The 15,448-nt window shown below is 39.2% G+C and overlaps 1 protein-coding gene across 9 annotated transcripts in view; it reads right to left on the bottom strand.

Annotated features, from left to right (window-relative positions):
- ANO4 (anoctamin 4) overlaps positions 1-15,448 on the bottom strand; it is a 430,350-nt gene that overhangs the window by 35,253 nt on the left and 379,649 nt on the right. For all 9 annotated transcript variants that reach the window (XM_054527543.2, XM_054527542.2, XM_054527546.2 and 6 more), the window contains 3 exons: positions 14,182-14,264; positions 9,597-9,737; positions 6,622-6,786 (listed from right to left, as the gene is read on the bottom strand). In XM_054527543.2, the coding sequence (XP_054383518.1) occupies positions 6,622-6,786; positions 9,597-9,737; positions 14,182-14,264 (389 nt within the window). The remainder of the gene's footprint in view (positions 1-6,621; positions 6,787-9,596; positions 9,738-14,181; positions 14,265-15,448) is intronic.

Raw genomic sequence — 15,448 nt, 5'->3', positions numbered from 1 at the left:
ACTTGGGCAAGTTCCTTATCTCTTCTTCAGACCATCCTTTTCTTTATATGTGGGCAGGATGGGTATTGAACTCACTGACCTTCCTGTCCTGCTTAATTTTTGAATTCTTTTATCTGAGATTTCTGCTAATTACAGAAATAAACAACATAATCTGTATGTATGACTCCAAACTTTCAGCAACAACTATGGTTTGCTATATTAGGATATATTAATATGGCATAGGACCAAATCTTGTGTCTAGAAATCTCAGGTTCTTGGAGTCCAATGGTAATGGAGATTGGTGTCATTTTCCATAAGAATCCTTGTGACATAGGTTAGTCATACCCATTTGATCATAAAAACAAAATCCTAGTAAACAACAGATAAGAACAGATGTTCTAATCAAATATATTTTAATATTACAATGTATTACGAAGGCACTGTAACATTACAATTATTTAATTATGTAATTATCAGGGAAAATTAATTTGACTGATGAGACAACCTTTCTCAAAAATACAATTCTTGATTAACTGGTTTATCTTTTATGTCTTTCACAATGATGTATACTTGTCACAGTACCTCACTTTGCACACTTGTCTAAAAGGCCCTCGGAGCTGAGGATATGCCTTTGTTATATGGGTGTGAACACTGAAAACATTGTAATTTTAAAAAAAGGAACAACATAAGAGTCAACATATGAGTAATATTAACCTTGTGAAAAATAAGGTAAAGCATACAGGGACACAGTAGGGATCCATGGCATCTGTGACTACTTCATATATATGTTGAAGGATATATATATATATATATATATATATATATATAAGGATATGGACTGTGAGACATTGGACAGGATGCAGGAGGTAAGGGCACACACACAGAGGGACTCACAGCCGCTCAGAGATCTCCACATGAGTGGTTTCTGGAAAAATGTCTGATTTCTCATTAGACGGTTGAGAGATAAACCATGGGAAGTTTGTTCTGCTAAGAGCAGCGGAAAATCTAAGTTTCCAAACTAGATGCTGCAAATTCTCATTGTGAATATCTGTAACCAGCAGAAAGCTTTCTGATCTTACAGATATGTCCAAAAGGAAGCTATGTGTACTTCTACTTTTATCTTGCCAGTCTGATCAATAAATGTGGACTTGCTCTGATGCAAGCTATATTATCTGGTTTACTTTTTTTTTTTTTGGAAGATGAGATGTGTTTATAGTATAATTAAATATCTGATTCAGATTGGCATGGCTGGATAAAAAGGATGATAATAACTTTTTAGTCTATTCCTGGGATATAGCCTTTGTTGGCTTATTTGGCTTGCAATCACCATACTGGGATGTTTTTTGGTCACCAGTGAAGCAGAACAGAATTGAGACAGTACGATCAGGAACAAGAAATTCCATCCTATTCACTTCTATTCTCTCTATCTTTGAAATATTTATTTTTCAAGACATGGAATAAAATGTAAACTACTAAGTGCCCCTTAACCAGCCATTAAGAGGCATAATATTTCATTAGGACCTAGAGGGTTTTCGTAAAATAATATAAATTTTAAAGTAAATACTATATAAAAGTAAACACATATCATCAAATCTATCAGAAACTTGGCATCTGATAAAGATCTGTTATTTTAGTTAGCACTGGACAAATCTAGCAAAAAGTCAGAAATGGGATATGTGATTTATAATAATTATATTATTTAAAAATCAGAGTCTTTAATCTAGCTCTCAAGGTTTTTATATTTAGTTGATAAAAATTATTAATAATTAATGTCTAAATAATGATTACCTTTGGAAGAAAAGTATGGTCAATATTTTAAGTAGTTGAAAACAATAGACAGCTGTAAAAAATCTATATTGGGTCATGATAATATCTCACACTGAGTAATTTCAGAAGCCACTGGAGAGTTTACTTCTGAACTGGTCAAAGCTATATTACAACCATTAGTCTGTCATCCCTTATGCTGATAGAAAGGACTTAAAATTTTTTTAAGATATTCTGATGAAACCATTCCAACTATATTACACATTTGGTTGCCCTCATAATGGTACCCGCGAAACCTCGGGGACAGGAGTGTAAATGTGTGTGCGGTGATGAGATGTCATCACAGATAGCTGAGGAGGGTAAGGTAACCGGCCCCTGCACAAAGAGGTCCTGGCTGATGCTGCTTTTAGAGTTCTTATGTACATTTTTTCTTTTCTTTCCTTCTCTTTGCTATGGCTTGTTATTCCCTGTTCTCATCAGTATTCTTGCGTTAGCAACCTTATGTTATTCTAGTTTGATGTTGGCTGAAAATCAGAGTACCAAAGATGTTCATGTTATATCTAAAATAAATGAAAAACCACAAGGGCATCCCTAAGAATAACATGTGTTAGCTTTAGAGTGTGAACTCTACCTCATCCATGTTGGCTAGTCTAAAACACTCTGGGAGACAAAAGATGTAAAATGTCTAGCAGCCTAGCTCCCAGCATATAGCAGGTGCTTTGTAACATCAGCAACTATGTACTTTTGCCACTCCCTATGCTCCCATCTTCATTTTGAATTTGTTTACTTCCTCTTATCTAGGCTGTGTCTTGAAGTAGATATTGCTGGATCAATGATTTCCAGTTAAATGAAGTGTTTTACTCTGACAACACTGGTACCTGCTTGAAACATATGGGCAAGTGTGTATTTACAGATTCACTTCCTGTACATAGGCATTTCTTTCTTTCTTTTTTTTTTTTAATTTTACTTTAAGTTCTAGGGTACATGTGTACAAAGTGCAGGTTTGTTACATATATATACATGTGCCATGTTGGTGTGCTGCACCCATTAACTCGTCATTTACGTTTGGTATATCTCCTAATGCTATCCCTTCCCCCTCAGCCCCACCCCCGGCAGGCCCTGGTGTGTGATGTTCCCCACCCTGTGTCCATGTGTTCTTATTGTTCAATTCCCACCTATGAGTGAGAACATGTGGTGTTTGGTTTTCTGTCCCTGCGATAGTTTGTTCAGAATGATGGTTTCCAGCTTCATCCATGTGCCTATAAAGGACATGAACTCATCCTTTTTTATGGCTGCATAGTATTCCTTGGTGTATTTGTGCCACATTTTCTTAATGCAGTCTATCACTGATGGACATTTGGGTTGGTTCCAAATCTTTGCTATTGTGAATAGTGCCGCAATAAACATATGTGTGCATGTGTCTTTATAGCAGCATGATTTATAATCCTTTGGGTATATGCCCAGTAACGGGATGGCTGGGTCAAATGGTATTTCTAGTTCTAGATCCTTGAGGAATCGCCACACCGTCTTCCACAATGGTTGAACTAGTTTACAGTCCCACCAACAGTGTAAAAGCATTCCTATTTCTCCACCTCCTCTCCAGCAACTGTTGTTTCCTGACTTTTTAACGATCGCCATTCTAACTGGTGTGAGATGGTATCTCATTGTGGTTTTGATTTGCATTTCTCTGATGGCCAGTGATGATGAACATTTTTTCATGTGTCTGTTGGCTGCATAAATGTCTTCTTTTGAGAAGTGTCTGTTCATATCCTTTGCCCACTTTTTGATGGGGTTGATTTTTTTCTTGTAAATTTGTTTAAGTTCTTTGTAGATTCTGGATATTAGCCCTTTGTCAGATGGGTAGACTGTAAAATTTTTCTCCCATTCTGTAGGTTGCCTGTTCACTCTGATGGTAGTTTCTTTTGCTGTGCAGAAGCTCTTCAGTTTAATTAGATACAATTTGTCAATTTTGGCTTTTGTTGCCATCGCTTTTGGTGTTTTAGTCATGAAGCCTTTGCCCATGCCACATAGGCATTTATTTGTTAAGAAGATGTATAAATTAAATTTTAAGACATTGGAGGAAACAGATGATAACAATACAGTAGGCATTAATTCATTGCATCCTAACAGGATGCAAAACGTTTCACCTATGGCTGTTTTGTTAATTTCACTAGGAATCACTCTCCACCTACAATGTGTATTCCACAATTAACACTGAGACTGAGTCCTGATGGGGGGTCAAAAGGGGGAGGTACAGGGAGTGCTAACCATCTACTTTCAATCTCCACTTGCTAAGCTGTCACACAAACATCACGTCAAAATGATCAGCAACTGCCCTTTTTTTTATTACTTCTGAGTCTTGAAACTTTTTTCCTAAAATAATAAAGATGTTTTATGTATTTTAATACTAATAATGAGCTACCTGCATTTAATTAGCTCATTGATTACTAGTTAACCTAGGGATCATAAGTTAAGTTCTTTGTTATTGGGTAGGTTGAATTCTCTTAGGACTCACTCAAGTTTTATTGGTTATGGGACTCAGGATTGTTTAAAGAACTAGAAATGACAAGCTAAATAGATAAACCTGTATGGATAATAGTATTAAATTAGTTGGCCTCTGTAAAATCTTTTTTCAAAGATGTAAGCATTTCAGCATTATGGTCCAGATTTAAGATGCAGTATAAATAAGGATAGGGGAACTATAATTAATTAAACATCTACTCCATGCCTAACAACTGTCCTTGGCACTCTATGTACATTGTTTGACTTATTTACACTACAAACCTTTAAGGTCAGCTTTTAAAATTTTTTTAATTTTTTCAGGTCCTTGCTCTGTTACCCAGGCTAGGGTTCAGTGGTGCAATCATGACTCACCGCAGTCATGAACTCCTAGGCTCAAGTGATCCTCCTATCTCAGCCTCCCAAGTAGCTGAGACTACAGGTGTGCCACCTGGCTGATTAAAAAAAATTTTTTTTGTAGAGATGGGGTGCTGGGATTACAGGCATAAGCCACAGTGCCTGGCCATATTTTTATGTATAGGTTGACCTCAGCAGCCAACCATGTCAGGCACTACTTTTGTTCTACAAAAAATAGCAACAACAATTTACAGAGCATCTACTATGTGCCAGGCCCTGTTCCAGACACTAGGGAATAACAACAGTGAAAAACAAATAAACAAACAAACAAAATAAAGAAAAGGTTCTGCTCTTATGGGCCTACATTCCAAAAGAAATGGCAGATAAACAAAATAAATAAGTAAAATATATAGCATATTAGATGGTGATAAATGCTATAGAAAAAAACACAGGCAAGCAGATGGGAAATTGTCAGATAGCAGGAGTGGGCTGCAATTTAAAACAGAGTGACAAGGGAAGCATTTACTAGAGAAGTGACATTTGAACAAAGACTGGAAGGAGGTGAGGGACTAAGCGATGCAGACCCTGTGGGAGGAAAAGGCTCCAGGCAGAGAGAACAGCAAATAAAAAAAGTCCTGGGGTGAGAGCATCAAAAGGACAAGTGCAGCTGGAGCAGGTGAATCACCATGAGTAAAAGAAAAGATGAGGTCAGAGATGTCACACAGACCAGATGAGCGAAAGCCCGTGAGGCCACTGTGTAGATGTGGCCTCGCAGGCTTTTACTGTGAGAGAGAGGAAAGCCACTACACCTTGTGAACACAGGAGCCATGTGAACTGACTTACATGTAAGAAGCTCTCTCTGGCTTCCATGTTGAGCCTAGATTGAAGAGAGCAATGTGGAAGCTGGGAGACCACTTAGGAAGCTGCTGCAATAATCTCAGTAAGAGACACTGCAGACTTGGACCAGGGTGGGACTTCGGGATGTGCAGAAAGTGATCAAATTCTGGATACATTTGGACAGCCAGAGAAATACAGGAGTCCAGTAGAATGCCAAGACTTTTACTTTGGGCAAGTACAATTAGAAAGGCTGTGGGAGGAGCTGATTCTGGAGGGAAGACAGGGAGTTGGGTTTGAAAGTGTTAGGTGGAGATGGTCAAGCAGGCAGTTTAACATGTGAGTATGGGAATTCAGGAAAGAAATCTGGGCTGAAATATGCTATCTGAAAAAGCCTGGAAATCAACAAAAGCAATATGTACCGGCTTGATGGTTTCCTTGCAGGGTTATATCAAGGAATGCTTTGGTTTTTGTTTTTGTGTTTTTTTGAGACAGGGTCTCCCTCTGTCACCCAGGCTGAGTGCAGTGGCCCTGTCACTGCTCACTGAAGCCTTCACTTTCCTGAACCAAGTGATCTTCCCACCTCAGCCCCACAAAGCAGCTGGGACTACAGGGGCACACCACCATGACCAGCCAATTATTATTATTTTTTTTTTCTGTAGAGACAAGGTCCCACTATGTTACCCAGGCTGGTCTCGAACTCCTGGGCTCAAGCGATCCTCTGGCCTCAGCATTCCAAAATGCTGGTATTATAGGCATGAGCCCCTGTACCTAGCCAGGAATGCTTTGGATACTGTCTATCTTCCTATCATTGATAATCAAAAAGAAACAGGAACCAACATTGCAATGCTGTGTCACAGGTTCTGAGTGTTCTAAATTCTTTCTCTAAATTTACTTAAGGGGTGTACAATATAATCTTATTGGATAAATAAGGGAACTAATGTTCAGAGAGGTTATGTGCTTTGCCCAATCTTATACTGCAGAAAATCCCGGAGTCTAGATTTGAATCAAGACTTTTAAGCACCCAGACCCAAGTGCATCTTCATGCCAGGCACTTTGCTGCCAGGACATCAGTGCTATGTGAATGGCCCACCTCTCTGAGGCCAGATCCCCTTAGCAACAGAAGAAAACTGTCACTTGCAGCCCACACATTTTGATCCGTTTGGCTAGCCACTGCAGCTCACTTACCACGTTCAGCAACATAATGATACAAAAGTTGATGCACACAGCAGTTCCTGTGGTTGCAACCTGAGAGTTATTCCTGATTAACGCCCACTTAAAGGCAGCGAAAGTGCTGACAGTCACCACCCGGTAAATGACGATCCCGAACACGGCAGCAATCACCACGCAGATCTGGCAGGAAGACAAGACACCCAGTGAACCTCTTGCTGGAATGTTACAGGAAGAGGATTCACGTTCCTGGAACATCCTCTGATGGGAAAAGGAAGTAACGCCATGGCAGTACTGCTCAAGAGATCATAATCAAATGCATACTTTTCATTGTGGTTAATACTTTCTCTTGCCTTTTTCTATTTTCTTTTTTATTAAAATAAAAGAACTACATTGCTTGAAAGTTGAGAATGTGTGTAAGCTATGGGACAACACTTTTTAATGCAGAATATACATTGAGCAGATGGACAAATATTCATATGGAAATCCTATCATGTCACTCTTCGGTTTAAAATTGTTTATTGGTTTCCTATTATTCTAGGATAAAAGCAAAACCTTTACGCAGCCTGCCAAGACCCTCTCTAGCCCCTTTGGGCACCATTCTTCCTTCCCTCTGGGGTCCCCACATCTTCTCTCATTACATCAAACGGGCTAAGCACCCTTAATCATCAAGACTATTTCCTTTGCCTGTAATACCTACCCACCCAATCTCTTGCCGAACACACACACACACACACAGCCTAGTTAACACCTACTCATCCTTCCTCACTTCTCAGCTCAAACACCACTTCATAATAAAAGTTCTTCATGACTCCCAGACTATTTGTTGTCATATGGGAGCCATACCATATGGGTACATCTTTTTTCAGGACACTACTTATAATTTCTAACAATCTGTTTGACTATTCTCAGGCTCCCCTACTAGAAAGTAAGCTCCATAAGGACAGGGAAGGAGTCTTTTTCGCTCACGTGGTTTCTACAGCACCTTAGCATAATTACAGGTGCATAGTAAGTGCTCAGTTATTTGCTGTTGAGTGAATCAACAATGTGATAGATACATATCTTGTTAATCTGATATTCACACAGACTGAAGCATGTTTCCCTGAAGATTTCATGGCATTTAAGAACAATACAGCATATCTTCTTTCTCTATGAAATGCAGTTGTCCCTCAGTATCCTCATGAGGGATTGGCCCAGAACCACCCCCCAACACCATGATACCAAAATCCACAGATGCTCAAGTCCATTCTATAAAATAGTATAGTATTTGCATATAACCTGTACACAACCTCCTATATACTTTAAATCATCTCTGGATTACTTATAATACCTGATACAATGTAAATGTTATGTAAATAGTTATACTGTATTGTTTAGGAAATAATGACATGTAGCTGTACATGTTCAGTACAGCCACAACTAAACTTTTTTTTTTTTTAAATTTCCATCTGTGGCTGGTTGAATTCATAAATGCAGAACCCACAGACACGTAGGGCCGACTTTAGTGCAAATCTGAGACTCCAAAAAGTTTTGTGACTTTCATTAGGTGATTACCTAATATTAACATGTCTTAGAGACCTTAACCCACTTAATTATCAAAGGCTAGACCTTGAAGCCAGGCCTCAGGAAGGCCTCTGCTGATTTAGAGATTCCTTTCTTCACAAAAGTATTCCTGTTTTGCACAAAATTTATTTTCTGCTTACTTTTAAGGGAGATATGTTCTAAAAGCTCAAGCACAAGTCCTAGCTCAGACTGGCCAAAATAACAATAAAATAAACAAAAACCTGTCCAGATCTTAATTGTAGTGCCATTGATCAGGAGACAGGTAAAATCTATGCTGAAATTCAGACAAGGATGGCAATGAGGTAGGATGGACAGCTGGCTGGATTCAAAGTCAGAGGAGAGATTAGAGCCCTAGTTCAGCTATCACCCAGCAGTGTGACCTTGGGCAAGCTTGTCCTTTCCATAGCTCCAGCCTCCTGTGTTCCAAGTTCCCCATCCATAGAACACGAAAAGCTTAATCTATGTCTATGGGTCTTTGTAAGAAACAATACAATAAATATGAATATGTACATAGAAGGCAAAGCATGACACAATTGCTTAAAAGCAGTATCTGTAGACAGGCATGGATTTGAATCTTGGTCTGAGCCAAGGAGTCTGGGTAAGCTGCCTAGCCCTTCATCTCCCCAGTTTCTTCACTGGCAAAAGGGAGTAGGCTGTCTGGATTTGCTATAGTCTTGTTCTTCCTATTCTAATGGTCTAGGCATATATTTATATACTCATCATTTGAAAAAAGGAAAGGAGGATCCTAATCGTCCTTTACTGTTCTAAAATGACATTTCAGAAACATCTGCGTATGTTTTGTTAAGTAATTAACAGTGTTAAAGTTAATTACTAAGACTGCTTTTTAGGAAAAGCTAAAAACTCAGGTCTGTTTTTCAAACTGACATGATCATTAGTGAGTCAGGAAATTAATTTTAGGAGGCTAATCTGTCATTAAAAATATACTATAATAAAACAAAATCAGAGCTTATGCATATTATAAAGGTGAGCACTGTTTTACTTACACTGTTTTATACATCTATTTGCTTGGCATATTCGGGGTTATGACAGAGAATATATTTCTTACTGTATGGGCATGGTGAAAAGTTTGAAAAACACTACTGTAAATCCTGTCTCACATTTTTGACTCCTTTCAGCATCACATAGTAGCATATGGCAAGAGGATAGAATATCAGATTAGAGGGTCTCAGCTCTTAGCTACCTACTGGCTGACCTTGGGGAAGCCCCATAACCTGTTGGAGTCTCAGTTGTTCCATCTGTAAAATGGGGATAGCAATACCATCCCTGATCACCAAACGAAGTTACTGTGAGGAATAAATAACAAAGTACAAAAATATTTTGTAGAACTATGCAAATGCCCAATATGATTACTGTTATTATGCTATAGGTTTGTACTTTATGAAACAAATATTTTTAAAAAAGTTTCAAACCATAAAAAATATTCCAGATGCAGAAACGATAAGTCTGCTGCATTTATCTGTAAATGCTTGATAAGGTTCTGGCTTTCCAGAAATTGGATTCATCCGCTCTTTCTTGGAATACTTGGCTTCAAACTGGGGTCGTATTTCTTCCTAAAGGACAAGCAGACACATTTTAATGCACTAAAGAGGTGCTCACACAATAAAAAAAGAAATATCATTTTACCCCACCATAAAACAGAGTCAACAGCTGCCACACTAATTAGTCAACCAATGAACTGCCCAGGCTTAAATGTTTGAAAATTGGCCACTTGAAGAAAATCTAAAGAGTGAAGATCAAGATTTACTATCATCAAAAGCAAAGAAATTTGGACTAACAGTTACATTTATCAGTTAACTTATAAAACTATGCTTGAAGAAAAAACCACCCTAAGAATGGTATTTTAAAAGGGACAAGCTGTCCTGTCCTAATGGTTTGGAACAACTAATAAGCTTTTACTTTTATTACCAGAGAGTGATAAGAAACACCAGGACAAAGAAGGCTTCTCTACAGGAAAATGTTCAAAATCCATTTTGTAAGTTATAATGACAATATAATTCTTAGTTTCCTCCAGCAATTTTTTTTTGCATTTTTAGATTTAGTTCACTAAAAACATGGTGAATCTACTTTTTAATAAGTTCCTATAGGAGTCATTCATCTTTAACCAATAGACTTTAGGTATATTCTTAATTCTTAATTGAAAACAAGGTAAGCACGTTTCAAAACCAGTTAAAATCAAGGTCCCTCCAATTCTAAATCAAACAGATTTTATATCATTTAGCTGAGCCTCCTGAATGTGAAAAGCTTCTGACTAAAAACCAATTATGAGATTAGGAAAAGGCAATCAGCAAGATGGTACACTGATGTGGTTCCCGTTAATTAAGCATGCATTATGTTTGAGAGTTTTGGGAGAAGATGGCAAATGAGCAGAAACTCTGCTGAAACGGAGATTGAGTTAATCCAGGCAGAAATGGTCAAGATTCGGATGAAGGTACTGACAGAAAGCAAGGAACGAGCTGATAGAAGAGAGGTCATGGAGAGAGAGCCCAGTTTGGTAGCAGCCTGCCCATGTAGCGTGAAGGATGGCCTTCACATGGCTCAGCCTGGCTCCTGCCACTGAATTAGCCCAAGGCTGGACTTCCCTCAGGGGTAGGTCATGGGTAAGATCAGCAGGAGATACATTAGGAGCAGGCTCTGTCTTTCACTTATTTTAGGCAGTTACACTTGAGGAGATAAACACAGCAGACCTAGAATCTTCTGCTTCTTTGGGAAACTTTCAATTTATTAGGCCATAATTGTCATCAAGAGCCCTTGAGCTAGTCATCCGAGAACTAAGGCCAATCATGGAGACAGGTCTGTGTTCCTGGATGTATGTGTCCATTTTCATACTGCTATGAAGAAATACCCAAGACTGGGTAAGTTATAAAGAAAAAGAGGGTTAATGGACTCACAGTTGCACATGGCTGGGGAGGCCTCACAGTCACGGTGGAAGGTGAAGGAGGAGCAAAGACACATCTTACATGGTGGCAGGCAAGAGAGAGCATGTGCAGGGGATGTCCCCTTTATAAAACCATCAGATCTCACGAGACTTATTCACTATCATGAGAACAGCACAGGAAAAACCCACCCCCACGATTCAGTTACCTCCCACCAGGTCCATCCCCCAACACATGGGGATTATGGGAGCTACAACTAAAGATGAGATTTGGGTGGGGACACAGCCAAACCATATCACCGGGTGTTATAGGCCAAATTGTGTCTTGCTTCCCCCAAATTCATCTGCTGAAGTCCTAACCCCCAGTACTGAATGTGACCATATGTGGAAACAGGTTTTTTTTATAGCAGTAATTAAGTTCAAATGAGGTAATTACGGTGGACCCTACTCCAATATGACTGGTGTCTTTATAAGAAGAGGATATTTGGACACAGAGACACCAGAGGGAAGACAATGTGAAGACACAGGGAGAAGATGGCCATCTATAAGCCAAGAAGAGATGCCTAGAACAGATCCTTCCCTGATGGTTCTTAAAAAGAACCAACCCTGCTGACACCTTGGCTTGGACTTCTAGCCTCCAGAACTGTAAGCATGTAAGTTTCTATTGTTGAAGCCACCCAGCCTGTGGTACTTTGTTATGGCAGCCCTGACAAACTAATGTGTGAGGTTGCCCCAGAAGGTCTGCAGCGAGTCTGGGTTTTTCTGCACAATAAAGTGGAAACCATGGGCTAGAAGTGAGGCATTTCCACAAGGAATCCCAAGCTGGGAATGGCTACGTATGTAGGCTCCTGTACAAAGGTATGCAGAGTGAGAGGACAATTCAACACTCCACGCTTTTTATCAGGGGCTGGGAAGACAGAAGGCTCCACACTTATAAGGGATACATATGTTCCCCAGAAGGGTGCCCACATAGGGGCCCACCACAAATGCCAACAATGATTGTAGACTGGTTTGGTCAAAGTTACTCAAATAGGGCCACACTTTACAGAGAGAAGGGGAAAATTTAGTCCCACTTCTTTTCATTAGAGATTTTTAAAGTCCAAAGGTGAAGTAAATTGCCCAAGGTGATTCCCAGGAAAGAACATTTTCCATCCCACTGGGAACTGTTCCCATGAACACATGTAACCAGAAACAGTAGAATGGCACCGCACAAGAGGAATTTCTGAATGCAGTCCGGCTGCTACCAATAGATGTCATAGTCAGCCTGGGAAGCGTCTTCAAACCTAGAATATATAGGTATACACACACACACATATATATATGTATATATATTTTACATATATATATTTACATATATAAAATAAATTTATTTACATATATAAAAATATATATATGTACATATATTTTTTTAGGTTCTAGGTGTATATATACATATATATAGTTTGAAAATTGGCCACTTGAAGAAAATCTATCTATATATATGTATATGTATGTGTGTGTGTGTGTGTATATATATATATATATACCTAGAACCTAGAAAAAAAAATATATATATACACATATATTTATTTATTTGAGACAGGATCTCGCTCTGTCACTCAGGCTGGAGTGCAGTGGTGCAATCTTGGCTCACTGCAACCTCCACCTTCTGGGTTCAAGCGATTCTTGTGCCTCAGCCTCCCAAGTAGCTGGGATCACAGGTGCGTGCCACCACACCCAGCTAATTTTTCTGTTTTTAGTAGTGATGGGGTTTCACCATATTGGCCAGGCTGGTCTGGAACTCCTGGCCTGAAGACACAGGGAGAAGATGGCCATCTATAAGCTATCCTCAAATCCTCCTCCTGGCCTGAAGTGGTACCCCTTCCTTGGCCTCCCAAAGTGCTGGGATTACAGGTGTGAGCCACTGCACCTGGCCTGGAGAATATTTATAAAAACATGAGAGAAAGCCTTATCAGGAGAACAAGGATTGCTGAAAATCTCAGTGTCATGTATCAAAACCTCCTGTTGTACACCTGAAGTATATTCAAAACCAAACCAAACCAAACCAAAAAACTGCCCAAACATGTTCATGGGAGAAGGGGAACAGGCAGCCATTCAGGAGGCATAGTTTGAAGGAAACAAACAACAACAACAAAAATACCTCTCAGAATTACTTCCTCCACCAAGCCTACCACAGGGCTAAAATTCACATCATTCATATTTCTGAAAGATTCTTTTTGATACATGAAAATATATACATGTGTTCCCTTCAAGGAAAACACATACTAATAGCCATGATCACATTATACATATATGAGTAGTTTATCTGATTTACTGGCACAACAAAGCTCTGAGGAAATGAGACTCAGGAGGGGTAAGAGATAATGAACAAGAGGGAGGAGAGTGGGGCTGAGGCCTGGACCAACTGTCAAGGGAAGCAGGGTCCAAGAGGGGACCGTGGTGACCATGCCCAGTGTGGGTACTTTAGAATTCCGACAGGAATAGGGGCAAGAAGAGAGTATCAGAACCAGACAGGTCAGGAGGAGAACAACGGACTGGCCTAGAAGATGCTAAGGGACAGTGGTGGGACTAAGTCTGGCCCTCCTTGGCAGTTTTTTCTAGAGCTGGCCCTCCATTTAACCACGTCTCCCAAAGTGGCTGCTTCAGAGTGGATTGTCCCCAGCACTGAACACTTGATGTCATACTTCAGAGCCTGTGCACATCTGGGCACTGTCCTGGGTGCTGCTCACAGACGCATTGTCTTTGGGTAATTCTCTTGGAAGGATTGCTTCCATGTACCTGGAGATGTCAAATGAATGCTCTTTTTCTGCTGAAGTTAAAGAAAAAAGGATGATTTTTAAGAAAATGGAAAAAAAAAAGCTGCACCACCAATTCTTCTGGTGCCTCTACCTACAAGTGGAATTCTTCACTTAATCAAGGGATTTGATTCCACTAAGGAATCAAAAATTTAAAAAAATTGTCAGTCCATTTTTATACTGCTTGAAATTTTCTGAAAAGGCAACTGAAAATGCTTTATGAGCACACCTGACTTCCGTCACAGAACAGAGAGTGACGATTTGGGGGGGGTCGTGTGGTTCTGGGTGATTTGCTTTTTACAACATTCTGAGGTAAATGATACAAACCTCCTCTTCTTCCCAGTCTATCAAATCCCAGTCATAAGCAATTACTGCTCGCCGTCTTTTCCAAAACTCCAGGAAAACTGTTGCTGGAACAAGCAGAGAAAGACAAAGACATTTTTGAATAAAAGTAAAACAAGGCTCTTAACTGTGTCACCGAATAATGAAGCCAGTGCCAAGAATGACAGTTGTTAGTGTAAGCATCATCGAATATCAGAATTTCCAGCTGAACTTCATTTCACAAGGACTATTTTCTGAGAATTACTAAGCTTGTGTCAGACATAATGAAAAACAAGAGATTTCACTTAGAATTGAATTAAGCTGATTTACAAGTTGAGGCAGAACAGACTTACTAGAATGACAAATTCTTACATTCTGGGATGTCAGGATTCAGAAAACTGGGTTACCGACATCTATCTAATTGATACAGCATTTATTTTTATTTTATTTTATTTTTTCTATTGCCTAAACATGGGTAAGCAAGCACTTATTTTTTAAAGTGAGAGGCAGGTAGGAGCAGAAAAGTCAAAACGAAACTTGGCAGTTCACATGTATTTGGTAGTGATTTCCTGTCCCTTCAAATCCTCCTCACAGCAAATACCTATGTAAAATATATTTTCCTGTTTTACTGGCAGGAGTCCTGTTGTTTCTCTCTTCTCGAAACCATTTCTTTGTTGCCACAATGAGGGTAAAAGTGGGTAAGTCTATTAAGAACTTTCTCCAGTAAGTGCAAGGTGGCTGGCCTCCCCATGCAGAGAAATCTGGGAGTTATCTTCATTCAGCCAAGGTAATTTTTTACTCAATTCAATGAAAGCATATCAACTTAAATGAATTATTGAGCATTATGCAATAAAAGAGAAACAGAGAGAAAATAAGACACAAGACACACTCCTGCTGCCTTGGAAGGCAAAAATGCAAATGCGGGGGCACACACACACACATGCATACAGACACACACACACTCTCTCACTCACACTCTGAGAATTACTATAAGGATATAACAGACATACCCTAGGAGAGAGAATGGGTGGATATTTCTCTTTTGGGCCTTGTCGTGCAGTTAGACTTACAGAAGGTAATAATAAATATATATTAGGAATCCATTTCATGAAGGAAAGTAAATTATGTAAATGGCCATGTCAAAAAAATATAATTACTTTCTTCTTTTCTATTCTCCCTTGTTCACACATTACCTCCTCCTTAGTAGTATGCAGACACTGAAGACATATTCTTAAAATAAGTAGCTAGAAAGACAGTATAGAGTGACAGATAA

The sequence above is a fragment of the Pongo abelii genome, chromosome 10 (assembly GCF_028885655.2).
Source record: "Pongo abelii isolate AG06213 chromosome 10, NHGRI_mPonAbe1-v2.0_pri, whole genome shotgun sequence".
NCBI classification, from domain to species: Eukaryota; Metazoa; Chordata; class Mammalia; order Primates; family Hominidae; genus Pongo; species Pongo abelii.
The sequence above is the reverse complement of the archived record's forward strand: the minus strand, read 5'-3'. Positions and strand labels throughout refer to the sequence as shown.